This window comes from Pseudorca crassidens, chromosome 10, assembly GCF_039906515.1.
Source record: "Pseudorca crassidens isolate mPseCra1 chromosome 10, mPseCra1.hap1, whole genome shotgun sequence".
NCBI classification, from domain to species: Eukaryota; Metazoa; Chordata; class Mammalia; order Artiodactyla; family Delphinidae; genus Pseudorca; species Pseudorca crassidens.
In genome coordinates, this window is record NC_090305.1 from 62,547,179 (window position 1) to 62,564,509 (window position 17,331).

The 17,331-nt window shown below is 44.3% G+C and overlaps 1 protein-coding gene and 1 long non-coding RNA gene across 3 annotated transcripts in view; one reads left to right on the top strand and one right to left on the bottom strand.

Moving 5' to 3' along the window:
* Positions 1–2,302: 2,302 nt before the first annotated feature.
* On the bottom strand, positions 2,303–5,794 carry RPL14 (ribosomal protein L14). The gene is made up of 6 exons (XM_067754017.1): positions 5,660–5,794; positions 5,051–5,152; positions 4,362–4,456; positions 2,989–3,088; positions 2,844–2,897; positions 2,303–2,631 (listed from the first exon to the last, which is right to left on the bottom strand). The coding sequence occupies exons 1-6, from the start codon at positions 5,660–5,662 to the stop codon at positions 2,350–2,352; spliced, it is 636 nt and encodes a 211-aa protein (XP_067610118.1). The 5' UTR covers positions 5,663–5,794; the 3' UTR covers positions 2,303–2,349.
* Positions 5,720–17,331, top strand: part of LOC137232318 (uncharacterized) — a 557,085-nt gene continuing 545,473 nt past the window's right edge. Inside the window, exons 1-2 of one of the 2 annotated variants that reach the window (XR_010946964.1) lie at positions 5,720–5,896; positions 12,680–12,910. This is a non-coding gene — a long non-coding RNA (uncharacterized lncRNA). The remainder of the gene's footprint in view (positions 5,897–12,679; positions 12,911–17,331) is intronic. The other variant, XR_010946963.1, reaches the window with a different exon arrangement.

Sequence of the window (17,331 nt, forward strand, 5' to 3'; positions counted from 1 at the left end):
GCTCACCCCAAGTTGACGATCACTTCCTCAAGGACAGTTACCACTTGTGATGACATTATATTTCTTGTGATGCTTCGAGTTCTGGCGCTAAGATTTTGCTAGCAGCAACTTAACCTAATGAATGTAAAGCCCCATTCTCCCACTTTAGTGGCTGATGGCCTGGACTGTGACCTAAAGTCATGAAGTCAGGGGTCTGACTATCCAGGTTCAAATCCTGTCTCCACCATTTATTCACTGTATGGCCTTGTGCGAATTACTAACCTTTTCCTCAGTTTTTCAGTTGAGAATGGTAATAGTTTCAAACTCATAAATTCAATGGATTAACTGAGTCAATTCATGCAAAGCATAACTTCTGGTTCTAAACTATCACACAGATACAGGCTGTAATACTGTGATTTAAGAAATACATATTTGGGGAATTCCCTGGTGGTCCAGTGGTTACGACTCCTCGCTTCCACTGCAGGGGCGCAGGTTCATCCCTCATTGGGGAACTAAGATACCACATGCCACGCGGCCAAAAAATTTAAAAATTAAACAAATTAAATTAAAAAAAAGAAATGTTTGGTCTTCACTTCTGACACAAGAAGTTTCTAAAATCCTTGGAGTCTCCGGAGTAGTGAGACTGCCTTTGTGTTTCCTGGTAAGTCAGCAGCTGGGGGCTCCTAACTTCGGGGGTGACAGTTGGGGGGTCCTCGTCACCAGAGGAATCCACCAGGGGATTGGGACCACGTGGCTTGAATGCTAACCCCTACCGCCTGGAGCAGAGAGGGGCTGGAGATCTAGCTAATCACCAATGGCCAATATTTTAACAAACATGCCTACCTAATGAACCTCCATAAAAACTCTCAAGGGATGGGGGGCTCAGAGAGCTTCCAGGATGAATACATGAAGGTGCTGGCAGGGTGGTAAGCTAGTGAGGGCAGGAAAGCTGTATGCCCCTTCCCCCCACACCTTGACCCATGCACTTCCACTTGGCTGTTCCCTAGTTTTATCTTTTGTGACAAACTGGTAACGTATTTCCCAGTTCTGCAATGAGCCTTAGCTCTAATAAACTGTTAAAACCTAAGGAAGGAGTCATGGGAACTCCAATTTTCAGCTGCACAGTGAGAAGTACAGGAGGCCTGAGACTTGCAATTGACGTCTGAAGTCGGGGCAGACCCCTTAACCTGAGGCTCACCTGGGTAGTTATGGGTCAGAATTTAACTGAAGTGTGGAGAATTACAGAAATGGTGTGGGGGAAAAAGCAAAACAAAAAAACCCATACATTCGCTATCAGATGTGCTGTAAAAACTCATAAGCACACAATAAAAATACTTTGACAAGCAAGCATTCAAAAGTTTATTACTCATGAATGCTACCTGGAATACTAGAGAATGCAGTTCATGAAACTTAAAAAAAAAAAAAAATCCAAGAAAAGGTGGGACAGAAGCACTAGTGGTAAACCAAGAGACTAGTAGAAGACATCACTTATTTACATTAACATCAAGACTACCAAATGGCATCACCATTGCCACTTTATTTTGGACTCTTGTCAAGGTAAGGAATACGGCCAAGCTTGACACCATCTGACCTTCCCACTCTTGTTGCCTGGTTTCATTCAGTTCAACAGCACACGATCTGAATCTCAGGTATCACTCCATTTAAAAACACCCTATGGCTTCTTACACCCCACCTGCCCAACACAGACCCAACAACTGGCTTCCGGGTCCAGTGTCCTCTGGCAAGTCCTCTATATTCCTGAGGTTCATACCACCCTTCCCCTTACACCATCTTTCTTTTGGGTGGAAGCTGAAGATTCAACTTTAGACAACCCCCTCAGACAAGGACAGGTAACCCAAAATTGCCTGTATTTCCTCTATCACAGAAACTATTACACTGTTTCACCTGCCTATTAATACCACCAAGCAAAAAGGAGCTGTCCTCCTTGTCCCAGTGAGGCTCAGAAGCCAGCTTTTGATTAGAAATGATTGGGAACCAGAATCTTTAAGGAACCAATGTATAATGTATTTGTTTTCTTAGTTTATTTTTATAAGAAAATTTACTAAACTCGAGCATCAAAAGCAGCTGGGATTTTACTTATTTACGGGAAATATATTTGTACAAGGGAAAAAAAATTAACCCAGTGGTCTAATTATCACGATTTCCCATGAGAACATTACTTATGACTTTGTGTGATGACTTTGAGTCTGGGCAGAGTGGGACTAAGGAACTGATTCTCCAATGACAACATTAACAACCCTACCATCAATCTGCCTCATAACCCCGGCCCCAGTAACAGACTTTAATCCATACATTAAACAGATTTGCCAGCATGTCAAAAAGAACCTTTATTCTGTTTATAACAGCCTCTTATGCTTTCTTGCCACATGCCTTTGGAGCAGGTGCTTTCTGGGCTGGAGCTTTCTGACACTTCTGAGCCTTTGGAGGAGGTGCTGCCTTCTGGCCTGCAGCTTTCTGGGCAGTAACCTTCTGGGCTGGAGCCTTCTTACCCGTAGCAGTCATCTTTTTTGCTGGAACCTTTGCAGCAGCTGCTGTAGCTGCCCCCTTAGCAGCAAGTGCTTTCTTGGGAGAAGCCTTCAGGAGAGCTGCCTTTTGAAGTTTCTTAACTTCAAGCTTGATTAGTCTGTTCCTCTGAAAAATTTCAATAGAAATGTTTATCATATATGCATACAAAACACATATCCATCTTATATGTGTGGAATATGTATGTATAGAAGACAACCCTTATGATGTCTAAGACTCCTATAAGTCAACTTTGGTCTGTAAGCTTAGGCAAGCAGAATTAACCAGACAAACTAGTTTAGGGTTAGAATACAACAATCCTGAATTAATTAAAAACTTACCATTTTCCTTGCCTTCATGACTTTATAACGATCAAAATCTGTCATCTTGGCTTTCTGTTAAAAAAAAAAAAAAAAAAATCTCTGTCATACCACCTTCTAATCTTCCCCAGAGAAGGTCCGAATTCAAATGACTCTAAATCATTACCTTTTCTCTGGCTTCAATCTTCTTGGCCCACCTTGTGGCTGCCCACTTTGCATTGATATCTGCCTTCTCCCAGGCTTTTCGGACATACTTCTGGCGGGCACTAGAAAGAGCCAATACCATAGATTAAGAAATCATCTTTGGGACATTCCTGGTGGCCCAGTGGCTAAGACTCCGTGCTCCCAATGCAGGGGGCCCAGGTTCGATTCCTGCTCAGGGAACTAGGTCCCACACGCATGCTGCAGCTAACACCTAGTATGGCCAAAAAATAAAATAAATAAACAGATATCATCTTTGAAACCACACAGATCCAAGGACAGCTTTTCATCCTCTGAAAAAGCACAATTTATACCCCTCAAATTAAAAAGCATAAGGAAAATGCCAAAAGAACCCTTCTCATTTTTTCTACTTCCAGTTCTAGTTGTCTCCATAGAAAACACACCACCTGGCACAATGTATCAATATCTTTTACTTGTTGGAATGGTGTTCACTAAGCCAGGATATCTTATAATCTCAAACAAAATTTTAATAAAAATATGCAAACCATTCCACTTTCTGGGTTTAAAAATCACCTGATCATGTATACAATATCACTCAACTAGTGGATGTGTAGAAAGCATTTTCCTTTTCATAAAGAATGATGTAAAGTAAATCGTTATGCCTTATGCTTTTATTTTGTACAATAACGCTTATAAAGATTTGTGTTCAAACACCATAAAATGGGATTATAATCATTTTGAAATTCCTTTCAAATATCAAAACCCAGTATGCTTAGAAAATAAACTAGCAATATGTCACAGCACATGTTCCATTGCAAACAACTGTCACTGCACAGCAACACACCATAGTGTTTAACTTCTATAACCGAAATCATGTCAAGAATCACAGAATGCCTTAATCCCTTACAAACAACTGGGAATAGAACCTCTTTGTGGCTGTCATAAGGAGATGATGTATATTAAATACTTAATAGCCGACACATACAAAAAGCTCAACTAATGATAGAGTTGCAAGAGACAATCGCTAGTTTTGTTCTGAAGCTAAAATGGACTAACATATGTTGGGGGAACCACATATACAGGGAGGCTTTTGTTGTGTAAAACCTGAAAGAAAGGGGAACAAGAGAAAAAGGATGGGAAATCTGGATAGAGAGAAAGCCAGAGAACTACCAGACCACAGGGAATTTTAGAAGTAAATAATGCCTGTCCACTTCTACGATGTAAATCCCTCTTCTAAACTGCTCTCACTTTCACACTGCTTACTATGTTCTCAAGAGAAAAACAACAAAATAGCAAAAACATTTCTAAATTAAACTAAGCATGCTTTTGCTAGCATTAACAAAACTAGGGGAGGGGTGACGGTTGGTGGATAGTTACCTGTGTGGGAACTTAAGGATGAAGTCAGTGAGCTGCATGCATTTGAAAGGCATAGCCTGCCTCCTTACTTGAGTGCAAGGTCCATCCACCAAAGCCTAGAAGACGCAAAATCAAGGATCTCAGTGTAAAAAGGTAACAGCATTCAAAATGCAAATATTCTATATATTATTCCTTTCAGAATCATCAAATCCTTATATTTAAATGCTTTTCTTTAAAGGTTAAAAAGACTTAGCAACACCAGCACAGCATAAAACCCAACTACATATAATTTAAAATCTTTAATCCTTGCATTCCCAACAAATAACTTTATGATTATTCACAGCCTTTGGTCAATCCCTCAGTTGTGGTGCTCTAATAGTGACAATAGCAAATAATGGCTTTCTGTGTGCCTGGCTTTGTTCTAAACTTGCTTTAAACATAATAACTGATTTAAACCTCACCTATGTTTTAGCCCAGAATTAGTTAAAAACTCTGCCTAGCTGAAGGAGCATAAGTATTACTCAAACCCAGCAGTACCCACCAATTCAAGTCTGTACTCCTAACCCCTATCTGCGTTGGGTTTCCTAAAATAAAGCTACCACCCATAGTACTCCTATCCTAAGACGGCTGTTGGGACAATTACCATTATCATCTACACTGCATACCATCCACTGCCATGTGAAGCTGTGACACTCTTCCTTTGCACTTACTCTGTTCTGATCAATAACATCTACAATCGCGACCAGCCTCCCGGCATGAGGCCCAAAGGAGACGTAAGCCACCCGGCCAACCTCCACGAAGCGCCTGAACACCTAAAATTGAGAGGTGGGGGAGAGAAAATGATTAAACATACTCCCTAGTTTGTAAGGCTTTGCAGCTTAAAGGCAGGGTGGCTAACAACAGGGAAAAAGAATGTTGAGGGTAACACGCCCAGGTGCCATGGAACTTAGACGAAATCCGCAAAGGCGGCGGCAAAACCCAAGTTCTCGCTGGCCTACGGGGCCTGCACGGCCGGATCACCAGCCCCATCCCGGCTTGGCCCCAGCAGCCGGGCCAAGCGACTGGGCACACCAGCGGTCCGACGCAGGCGGCCGAAGCGCGCACGCGTGGCCCAGGCAGCGCCAGGCCTACCGGGCCCCACACGCGCTCGTCGGGCGCGCATCCGGAAAGCTGCCAACTCCATGTCCTGCCCAACCGAGGACCCTCACCGCGCGCTACCTAAGACCCACTGGGCGCCATTCCGCGCCTCCACTCCCCAACCCAAGTAGAGATGGAACAGCATGGCAGGCCGACCCGGAGCCCACGACCGGGACACTCACCATATTGGCGGCGTTAGGCGGAAAGGAAGAAAGCCCACCCTACTGTGCGCATGTGTAGAAGGCCGCCCCGCCCCTGCGATGCACGAGACGCCGACGTGGGCACTGATTGGTTGGGACGTTCGCCCGTACGCGCACGCATGCTCACTGGGAAAACAAGCTGGAGCTCGCCGGAGCGTGCGGAGGCCGCGCTCCTTTTCCCGGACTGGAATTGCTGCATTGGCTTAGTTGATACCGCGGGTAATTGTCCCCAAGTGGTAATATTTTACCATTGCTTTATCTTTTAACCTTTTTTTTTTTGAACCATTTGAGAGGAAATTGCAGACATGATGTTCCTTTATCTCTACACACTTAAATGTGATATTTCCTAAAAACAAGGACATTATTCTACATAATCAGTTCAGTGGTCGAACTCATTACATTAATAATAACATAGCGTTTGGAGGTTTTTTTGGCTACGGCACAGCTTGCGGGATCTTATTCCACGACCAGTGATCGAACCCGGCCCGGCAGTGAAATCCCAGAATCCTCATCAGCCAGGGAATTCCTACATAGTCTATTATTTAATCTGTACTCCTTTTTCAAATATTATCAGTTGTTCCATTTATGTCATTTCCAGCAAATGAAAAAAAAATCTTCCTGGTCTATGATCTCATGAAGCGTTACAATTTGTATTTGGTTATCACGTCTAGTCTTAAAATCTGTAGTAAATCTTTCCTTGTCTTTCATAGTACTGACATTTAAAAATACAGGCTAGTTGTTTTGTAGATGGTCTCTCAATGTGGATTTGTTGTAGTTTTCATCATGATTAGATTCAGATTATACATTTTTTGGTAGAAATGCCGTGCCCTTGATGCATCACATCAGAACACCCGCAGGATATATCTTTGTCCCAATATGGCAATGTTAACTTTCATCCTTAAGGTGTTGATCATTGTGCTGACAATTCCCAAATGTATTTCAGTCCTTTCCTCTAAGCTCTCTGCCAGTGTATATTCCCAGGACTGTTCTAGCAGCTTTCTAAGTGACCTGCCTTCTCCATTGGTCCCTTTACTCTGTTCTCTGCTCACCAGTTAGAGGGATCTTTTTAAAAAGTAAATTGGATCACATCACTTTCTTTGTGTGTGTGTGTGTGTGTGTGTGTGTGTGTGTGTGTGTGTGTGTGTGTTTGTTTTAACATCTTTATTGGGGTATAATTGCTTTACAATGGTGTGTTAGTTTCTGCTTTATAACAAAGTGAATCAGTTATACATATACATATGTTTCATATCTCTTTCCTCTTACATCACTTTCTTTTTAAAGTACTTCAGGGAATTCCCTGGTGGTCCAGTGGTTAGGGCTCCACACTTCCACTGCAGGGGGCACAGGTTTGATCCCTGGTGGGGGAACTAAGATCCTGCAAGCCGCGCTGCGCAGCCAAATGAAAAGACAACCCACAGAACAGGAGAAAATATTTGCACATCAAATATCTGATAAGGGACTTGTGTCCAGAATATGTATAAATAAATAAATAAGTAAATACATAAAATATTTTAGTGGCTTTCTACAGTATTTAGAATAAAATCTAAACTCCTTACCCTGGCCTACAAGGCCCTGCATCATGTGTTCCTATATCCCAACACATCTTATGCCATCCCTCCTTCACCATTGTGCTTCTTCAGCCACACTGATCTTGACCAGGCCACCAAGAACTGTCTTGTGCTGTGACTTTTGTACATGGTGTCTCCCCTGCCAGGAATGCCCTTCCCTCTTCATACTCATTGAATAGCAGTAGGAACTTTCGTCTTGTATTTTTTTCTAGATACCGCTTCTGAGACTTAACCTGACTACCTCATAAAAAAATTGCAGTTGTTCTACTTCTCCCTTTTCTAGCTCAGCTTTTTGTTTTCCTTAGAGCTATCATCATAATGGCAATTGTTCGACTGATTTTTCCATTCATTTAGGTTGTAGTTTTGTGCCAATTGACATAAGTTCCATAAAAGCAGAACCTTGAAATCTTTTCTTGGTACAGTACCTGAATAGGGAGGGACTCAGTAATTGGGTAGTCTTTAGGCCTTGGTATCCTGCTTTATAATTTATAAAGCAGAAGGCGTGAATAAAAATATTCATAGCAGCACTTTCTTGGTAACAGCCCCAAACTAGAAACTACCCAAAGGCCATAAACAAGAGAATGGATAAATTGTGGAAGTTTGCAGTGATGGAGTCAACAGCAACTACATGGGAACAGCATGGATGAATTTATACCCAACACTGGGAAAAATAAACCAGACAGAGTATATACTCTGTGATTTCATTTATAGAAAATTCAAAACAGGCAAACTAATCTATGATATTAGAAGCAGTCACTTTTACCCCTGGTGCAGTCAGCAATGGCTGGAGGGGGAAGGGGGGTTTCTGAGCTGCTGGAGAGTTTCTTCGTCTGGGTGTTAGTTACACAGAGTGTGTTCAGCTTGTGAACTTTCAAATCTCTACCTTTATGATTTGCACATTTCTTTCCCCCAAATGTGTTTCCTGGCTGTACAACCAGAGAATCTTGATTTGCAGGTCTGCGGAGGGTCAAGAATCTGCATGTAATAAACAAGCTCCCCAAGTGGTTCATTGAACACACTTTGGGAAAGACTGGGATTCTCCAGTTACAGAATTATTTTTCTAGAGTTCACTAAATGGTTATGTCACACTGGTTTAAAGTCCTCCAAAAGTCCATTTTTATCACCTAATCTACAGGATAAAGTCCAAACTCCTTAGCCATTCAAGGCCTTGCATAATCTCACCCCAACCCCCCTTCCTAGCTTCTTCTCTTTGGCCGTTCTGCGCCACTCACCCCTAATCCCGCTATAGCTACGTTTCATGGCTTTTCATGCAGTCAACCCCCCTCTTCCTAGAATGTGGTCCCCATCTTTCTTCCTGAAAAATGACAGTGCATCCTTGAAGAAACATCTTTTTTTTTGAAAGGAATCCAGGATTTTCTTTTCTTTTTTTTTGGTACGCGGGCCTCTCACTGTTGTGGCCTCTCCCGTTGCGGAGTACAGGCTCCGGACGCGCAGGCCCAGCGGCCATGGCTCATGGGCCTAGTCGCTCCGTGGCATGTGGGATCTTCCCGGAGCGGGGCACGAACCCGTGTCCCCTGCATCGGCAGGCGGACTCTCAACCACTGCACCACCGGGGAAGCCCTTCTTTTCTTTTAAAATTTATTTTATTTTTTAATTTTATTTTTGGCTGCATTAGGTCTTTGTTGCTGTGCACAGGCTATCTCCAGTTGTGGTGAGCGGGGATACTCTTCGTTGCAGTGCACGGGCTTCTCATTGGGTGACTTCTCTTTGTTGCGGAGCACAGGCTCTAGGCGCGCAGGCTTCAGTAGTTGTGGCACGCGGGTTCAGTAGTTGTGGGGGGACTCATGTCCCCTGCACTGGCAGGCCGATTCTTAACCACTGCGCCACCCGGGAAGCCCATCCTTGAAGAAGCATCTTTTTTTTTTAAAAAAAAGGGCACACGGGTTCGAGCCCTGGTCCGGGAAGATCCCACATGCCGCGGAGCAACTAAGCCCGTGTGCTACAACTGAGCCTGCGCTCCAGAGGCCGTGAGCCACAACTACGGAAGCCCACGCCCCTAGAGCCCGTGCTCCACAATAAGAGAAGCCACCGCGATGAGAAGCCCGCGCACCGCACGAAGAGTAGCCCCCCGCTCGTCGCAACTAGAGAAAGCCCTCACACAGCAACAAAGACCCAACGTAGCCAAAAATAAAAATAAATAAATTTAAAAATATATATTTATTTATTTGGCTGCACCAGGTCTTAGTTGTGGCATGCGGGATCTTCGTGGCGGCATGCAGGATCTTTAGTTGCAGCATGCTAACTCTTAGTTGCAGCATGTGGGATCTAGATTCCTGACCAGGGATGGAACCCGGGCCCCCTGCATTGGGATTGCGGAGTTTTAGCCACTGGACCACCAGGGAAGTCCCTGAAGAAGCATCTTAAGACACCTTTCAAAGCAGCCCCAGGCGGTTTTCAGAGTTCTTCAAAGCTTCATTATAATGGCAAGATAATTCTCCAAGCAAGCCTTCTCTACCTCGCTACATCGCCGGCGTCCAGTGATAAGCAAAAACATCTTAAGCATCTATACGGTTCAAACGCAAGAGAACCAGACGAAACACACGCCCAGGTCTGGTTGGCCGGCTACGCCCCTTCCAGGACACCCAACCGGCTTGTCCAATCACCGGGAGGGAGGGCAAGTCGGGGACGACGCCAGGATCCAAGATGGCGTCCTGGCCCCACCCTTTATTTCGCGGGGCCTCTCCCTGCGGAGCCACGCCCCTGCCGTACGCCGTCCCTACGTGTCCAATCACTGAGAGGAAAGGCGGGTCAAGGTCCGTGCCTGCTACAAACATGGCGACCGCAGAACGCTCTGGAGCTCCAGTCTTTCGTCAGCTGTTGGCGTAAGCTGTGTTGGAAATTATGTTCCCCTGAAGCCGCGCGCCGCAGCGCCTGTCTGTGGCAAGAAGTGGATGTGAAGGGCAGGGCGGACGTCCTGCTTCGGGTTTCAGCGTTGAGGCTCCGAGCAGAGGGGTAGCGCTGATGTCGGCTCCAGGCCGGGCGATGTGGGGGAGGGCAGCAGCTCGCCCCCTTCCCCGCTGTTTCCAGAATCCCTGCGGGTGTGAGCGTGGCCAGAGCTGTCCACCTGTACACACTGGACCCCAGTATACCTGTCAGCTTCAGCTGAGTAGATGTATCTCGGGTTTTGTTTTTTTTTTTCCCTCAGTCATGAGGGATGGAGGCTTCAGTTTAGCAGACAAACTGTCTGGGGCCCAAAAGAGAAAAAAGTCTCAGCCTGTTCAAGAAGTGAAGCAAAAGCTACGCAGAACCCTGACATCCTTGTTCCTGTAACCTTTCTGAGTTATGAACCAATCCCGGTTATGATGGAACTGGCATGGCCGTCATATGTATGCCTACCTGGCATGATATATTTAGGAATGAAAAATGCACGTTACTTCTGTGAAGTGAAGAAACTGCACAACCTAAAAGTTGAGAATTATTTTTTATTTGGTGGCTTTTCTGAGCACCTAAGCCAGGAAGACAGCCTCTCAGATCGCTTTGGGGGACTGCTCCAAAGAGGCAAGGGAGGAGCCAGGATATATACGAGTTTTCCAGCAAAAACCAGGTAGTGGAACATCAAAAGATTACTGTTAATAAAACCAAAAACAACTATACCCCAATTGGAAAAAAAAAAAAAAAAGAACAGACATTCCAAGTTAGTGAATTTAGGGCTTTTCTGTGTATGGGAAGTTGCAAGAGTCTGGGCTCATTGAAATTATTCCTTTGATATGCACCTTAGCTATCTAGGACCAATATACTGTTCTTTTTTCCATCCTGAATCCCCTCAGAGTGCACAGTTGGGATGGCTTTAGTGGTTGATGGGTTGATGGCCGCAATAGCCTTTGTTGACTGATATGTCAGGCAACATTTTTCATTCACACATCTATTTTCAAAATTTTCATCTTAGGAGCCTGGAAGCTGAACATGACAGGGTCCAAGCCCAATCAACCTAAGACCGCTAAGAAGAGAGAGGGTTATAGGATTGTGGGGAGATGTGAAGTTTAGATGAAATTTAAATGAAACACTGTTTTGATAGACTCAGAGGAAAGCAGGACTTTCTAAAGTGGTCAACATCAGCCCTAGACAGCAAAATGAACCCATGGTCCTGTTTCTTTGAAAATGTTGTCCAGAAACCCCTTTTCTGAAGCTTTGCCCCTGGGTTGTAAATTGAAACTTTCATTCATACTGATAAAATGTAAAACATCAAAGTTTCTGAGAATCTTTGATTTTAGAGAACAAAGTTTCTCAATAAGTGAGAAATCAGTAGTTACTCAAAGAAGAGGGTTATTATGACCCTTCATAGATGTAGCATTCATTGGCAGAAATATTGTTTCCTGTTAACTTTACAGTTGTCTTTATTTATATCTGTTTTTCCTGCCCAGTGACTAGCCATGCAGGTTTTACTTTCTCAGTCAGAGCTAACTTTAAAAAAATATTTATTTATTTATTTATTTATTTTGGCTGTGCCGGATATTAGTTGCATCACGTGGACTTAGTTGCAGCATGTGGGATCTAGTTCCCCCACTAGGGGCTGAACCCAGGCCCCCTGCGTTGGGAGCTCAGAGTCTTACCCACTGGACCACCAGGGAAGTCCCCAGAGCTAACTTTTACTTAACAAATGTTGACGATATAGCAGGAAGGTACCCTGAGGGTTTCATCAATGGGGAAATTTTAGATCTTTTCTGTTGCAAAGCAGGAGGTAAACTCACCACAGGTGATGACATAAACTTGGATGAGCAAGATGTCCATCATGAGGAGGACATTGGCCTATTAAATCACAGGAACCTGAGTGAGATCAAATGAAGCTTACTTAGCAAGCCAGTGGTTGCTCACTTCCAACTTCAAGTTCCCAAAGAGGTTGATGGTCCCTGAAATGGGTCAGGACTCTTGGGATACAGTGCCCAGTTTCTTTCAGTAGTGCAAGTTTGTCTAATACTCCAAATGCCTGGATGGGGTATTTTGTGGTTTGTCTTTTCTGTTTAATAACCAAGGAGTTAGTGTTGGTTTCTGTGCCAATACAAATTGGTCCAGTGTCAAGAAAAGATTTCAGGAAATATGGTGATAGAACAAGGGGATTAGCAGATGATGCTAAATATTATACATAGAATGGATAAGCAACAAGGTCCTATTGTATAGCACAGGGAACTATCACTTTGCTATACAGCAGAAGTTAACACAACACTGTAAATCAACTATACTTCAATAAAATAATTTAAAAAAATACTTGGGAAACATATCAGATCTAAGGAACATGGTGAGGCCACAGCAAAGTTGGTGGCTTTTGTTGCCTTTGAGTATTAGAAGCTGTTGACAAACAGTTGTCATGCTCTAAAATAGATCATTAAACTCATTTTCTGTGGAACACAGAATATTCTGTTGCATAGAAGGCTCACTAACACCAAGGTTACATATGCATTCTCACATTATATTACAGAACTGAAGCCAGTTTTGAAAGAGAAAATTAGCTACGTACCACATGGTGCTCGAAATAGCTGAAGAAATGCAGAATGAACTAACAGGCTAACAGGCCTCCAAACCCAGAACAAGTTCCCGGAGCTGGTAAAAGCAGCCGAATTCTTGAGTGTGATCATAGATGGGAACACTGGTATCTCTTCCAAAGAAAATCTCTCCCTCTTTGTGTGCCGTTTTCACCAGACTGAAGAAGGTAAGTGGAGTTTTATTTAATATCTGATTGATTTCGTAGAGGCTGTTGACATGACTGAGAATCTCCCGACAGAATGCTTCTTGCAGAGAATAGCAGTCTGCGGTTTACCAAAGGAATTACTGCAGGGTTTCTGTGATCAGAGGGTGATTCCATGAATGGCCAGCTGGAAGGATTTGTTCTTGGCTTCTAAGATGCAGGAGCTGGACTCAGCTATTATTTGGTCCTGTGCAGTGGAGCCAGTCACCAAACTTCTAGACGCTGTGGGCAAAGTGATGGTACGCTAAAGGCATTCTCAGAGCACTTCACAGCTCAGCTGGGTTTGCTGCAGGCATTCCTGAGTGAAGGGGGTGAACATTGGGAGGAGGAAGAGGAGTGGGATGTCGTGATTTATAAGGAAAATATATATGTGGTCATCCAGATGGCCAGAACCCTTGGAATTTCCTAAATGTTCAGAGTGGTAAAGGTGTCTCTTGTTGTGTTAATGAGGTGACTTTTAGAAGTAGGATGGGGGTGGGTTGCCAGGAAAGAACCAACTCTGTGATTAGAGGGTTGGAACTTTCAGTCCCACCCCCTGATTTTCAGGAAGAGGGGAGAGGAGCCTGAGATTGACTCGGTTGCCATTGGCCAATGATTTAGTCAATTGTAGGTATGTAATGAAGCCTCTATGAAAACCCAGAAGGACAGCTTTTGGTCCCATTTTTGGAGAGCTTCCACGTGGAGAGCGACAGTGCTTCCTCATGCTCATATGAGGACCCCATGCTCTAAGAGGCCAGAAGTGCCTTTGTTGGGTACCTCGCCGTATGTCTTTTCATCTGGCTGTTAATTTGTATCCTTTAATATCCTTTTATAATAAATCAGTCATCTGGTGAGTACATGGGTTTTCCTGAGTTCTGTGAGTCGTTTTAGCAGGTCATTTGGACCCGAGGAGGATGTCCTGGGAACCTCTGATTTGTAGCCAGTTGGTCAGAAGCACAGGTAAGGACCTGGGCTTGCGACTGGCGTCTGAAGTGAAGGGTGGTCTTGTGAGACTGAGCCCTTTACCTGGGTAGCTAGTGTCAGAACTGAGTTGATTTCTCAGACACCTGCTGGTGTCTAAGAATTTCTTGTTGGTGTGGGGAAGCCTCCACACACACACATGTTGGAATTGATTCTGGGAACCCTTTTCAAGGAGGAACAGAGTAGTATCAGAGAAAATACCAGGTGGACAGCATCTCAGTGTCTGTGTCTTTTCAAGGCTAAGTGTACAGTCATCCTCAAAGTTTTGCAGGAAATAGGCACGCACAGGGTGCTGAAAGACCTTTTTTTTATTCCATCACCAAGTTTGACTTCCTAGTGATGATGGTGTGTTGAATAAACCCTTTCACACACCAACTCCTTGCCTCAGGACATGCAGCAGGCTGATACTGACCTCATTGACTTGTTTAATGAAGCCACCTTGTAATCCAGAGGTTCCTGAAAATGAAGGACAGTGAGACCCAGGCTTGATGTCCTTGTACAATGAAGTAAAGCATGGGAAGAGAAGAATTTCCTCCTACTCTGCCCATGTTTTGTGGCCAAAAATTTCCCCACAGTGTCTTCACAGCCACAGGCCTCCAGGAGAGCCCCAGAAAGGCCTTGTTCGTTCCCCTTCTGAACCATGTCATTTTTGAAGTGCAGGAACAGCAAAGTTCTTGCTGTGATTAATTTCTTAGTCCCTCATTCCAAGCAATCTGTGTTTGCTGGAGAATGGTGAGGCCGAGGTGTCACTGTATGAGGCTTTCAAGGGAGATATACTCCCTACATGGCCAGGTGTAAAGCACAGCTGGGGAGGTAGATGGCTGGGTAGATGGATGTTCCCAGGCAAGAACAACCAAATAATAGCCTTGCTGCACTGTAACACTTGAACCTCATCTCCTACCCCAGCATTAATGCAGCCCTCTCCATTCTGGCCACTATTTTGGCCACTATACCTGTCTATGTCCTGCCTGGAGGGTGGAGAGTATCAGAATCTGAAAGAAGCACTCTGGAAGGAAGCAAGAGCTTGCCTGGGCTGCCCCTGACATGTATTCCTCAGGACAGCTGATATGCATGAGGTCTTGGATGACTTTGACCCATATTCACACTGACCGTGGTTGGAATGTTTTCTGAGTTGCTGAATATACGGGTACTTGGAACTTGCCCCAGGGCAAACGTGTCAGCTGAACATGTTTTTGGGATTTGCTGTCTGTTTTATAAGATTGTTTTAGGGAATTCCCTGATGGTCCAGTGGTTAGGACTGCATGCTTTCACTGCTGTGGCAGGGGTTCAATCCCTGGTCGGGGAACTAAGATCCCACAAGCTGCGCAGTGCGGTCAAAAAAAAAAAAGTTTTAAAAAGGCTTTCCAGTAAATGGAGTTTGTACTTGTACTAGGGGAAGTAGTTTTACCAAGGAAATGGCAATTCCTCGGTTCTTGTCCTCCCGAAGAAAAGAATGCAATCGAGAGATGTAGAGCAGTTTTTAAGCAGCACGAGTTTTATTAAGCAAAATGAAAGTATGTTCCCGGGAAAGGAGAGCAGGCTGTCTGGAAACCAGAAGCAGCCTCGCAATGGGAATAGGGTTGGGTTTTTTAGGGTGGTGGTCCCTCCCTGTGTCCTGTTATTTGACAAGTTGATTGACTGACAGCTTTAGCTTATATAACTTTTCTCCTGTGCGCAGGCGCTTACCCAAGTGAAACCCACGGGGTTGGGGGTGTGTGCAAAACTGCAATGTTAATTTATTACAAATATGGCATCATGAACCCCAGGTTACTTTGTGCTACTTTTTAGTTTTTGGTGCACCTGCGTCAGCCTGTGCTGCTCGTTTTATCTTGCTTGATCCTGATGAGGCTGGAAACTTAGTGGTCCTTGACCACAAAATGGAGGATCTCTGGGTGTGTTCTGATCACCAGTGTCCAGGTGGGGGGAGGGAACGATGACCCTGTCCAGGACGGGGTGGGGACCTGCTCATGTCTGACTAACTACTTAACAGTAGATTCTGCAAAACGTTAGTGCAGTTAGGTTGAGAGAAAATAGCATAAGAGGCAGGCAGGGGTGTTCAATACATTTGAAATCCAATCACTGTGGTTCAGTAAAGAAAACAAGTTGTGTGCAGATCTCTTAAATGCAAGTGGCCTTTTAAATTTTCTTTACCTTCTGTTATTAGAACATGAAACTTTGCAGAGAAACCTTGGGTAGAAACTCAGGCACACTTGTTAAAAAGGCAACAGTATCTAGTATAGAATCATTAGTACAGTCAAGGAATCCTTTTTTTGGAACCTGAGACAGGGGAGAGGGAGGAAAAGTGAGACCTTTAGGGAGAAGGGAAGAGATAGAGAAAAAAGAAGGGCATGCCTGTGGCGTGGCAAGGAGTGGGCAGACACATTCAGTCGTTGCTTCTGGTTCTCTGGCAGAAACACAGGCTGTTGAGTCCTCTCTGGGTTCACCCCTGCCCCCTGGCAGTGTGATGTTGGGCTGAGTTACTTAATCTCTTAATCTCCTTTCCTCTGTGAAATGGGGTTTAAAAGCTTTCTCTATTTCCCTAAACATTGTTGGTAGGGTGAATTTAGATAGGGGATGTGAAAAATAATTTGTAATTATAAGACTGTATATGTGTTTAACTACCCTGGTGCTGAAAGGTTTGTAATGAGACCATGTTTTTTGATTAATTTATTTAGCAAACGCTTATGAACACATAACGATCATAGCTCTTATTTGTTGGACATATTTTTTTGTGCCAAACCCTGTGCTAAGTAGGCCCTGTGGGCAATAAGACATGCCCTGCCCTCAAAAAACTCTATCCTGGGACGACTCTTTGCTCTAGCCTCTGATAGCTCAGTGCTGCAGCCTGGGATGAATTCACCTGACTGGACCCTGTATCCTAGCTTGGGACTGCCTTTCCCTCTGGAGAGTTGGATCTGGTTTACTCTTGCCTTTGTGCTCATTTGAGCCTGGGAATGAGGGCTTTTCCTCAGTGTGGGCTGGCAGAACTCTGGCAGAGACGGACAAGAGTGTCCTTTATGATGGCTGTGTTGAACCAACTGTAGAATGAATTTACCTCAGAAGGTCAGGCTTTCTGCTGGATGAAGGTGTGATAGAGATGTAGGGGGAATTTGTGGGAAGGAGTAGAGTGTTGGTTGGGATCCCAGAACAAGGTTGGTGCTCCTGCACCAGTGGACAGGGTCACTTCTGAAAAAGTAAAGGGACAAAGATACATGGGATGACCTTTAGCTCCAGTGAGAGTACTCATGATATCTTGGCTGGCTCAATACTTAAATACCTTGGAATTCTATGACCTACTGTGTCCTCTCATTGATTCCTTACAAGACAAAGTTCCCATGAGGTGGGGAAATGACTCTAACAGGAGACCATATGTTATTGTCAAAAGACAGTTTTATCATGTTCCCAATACTTAATGTCTGTGAATC

Coding starts and splice junctions, on each gene's coding strand:
- RPL14 (XM_067754017.1), bottom strand. Junction 4,457..5,050: donor ATGTTATTGATCAGAACAGA/GTAAGTGCAAAG, acceptor TGCGTCTTCTAG/GCTTTGGTGGATGGACCTTG. Junction 3,089..4,361: donor ATCCTTAAGTTCCCACACAG/GTAACTATCCAC, acceptor GGCTCTTTCTAG/TGCCCGCCAGAAGTATGTCC.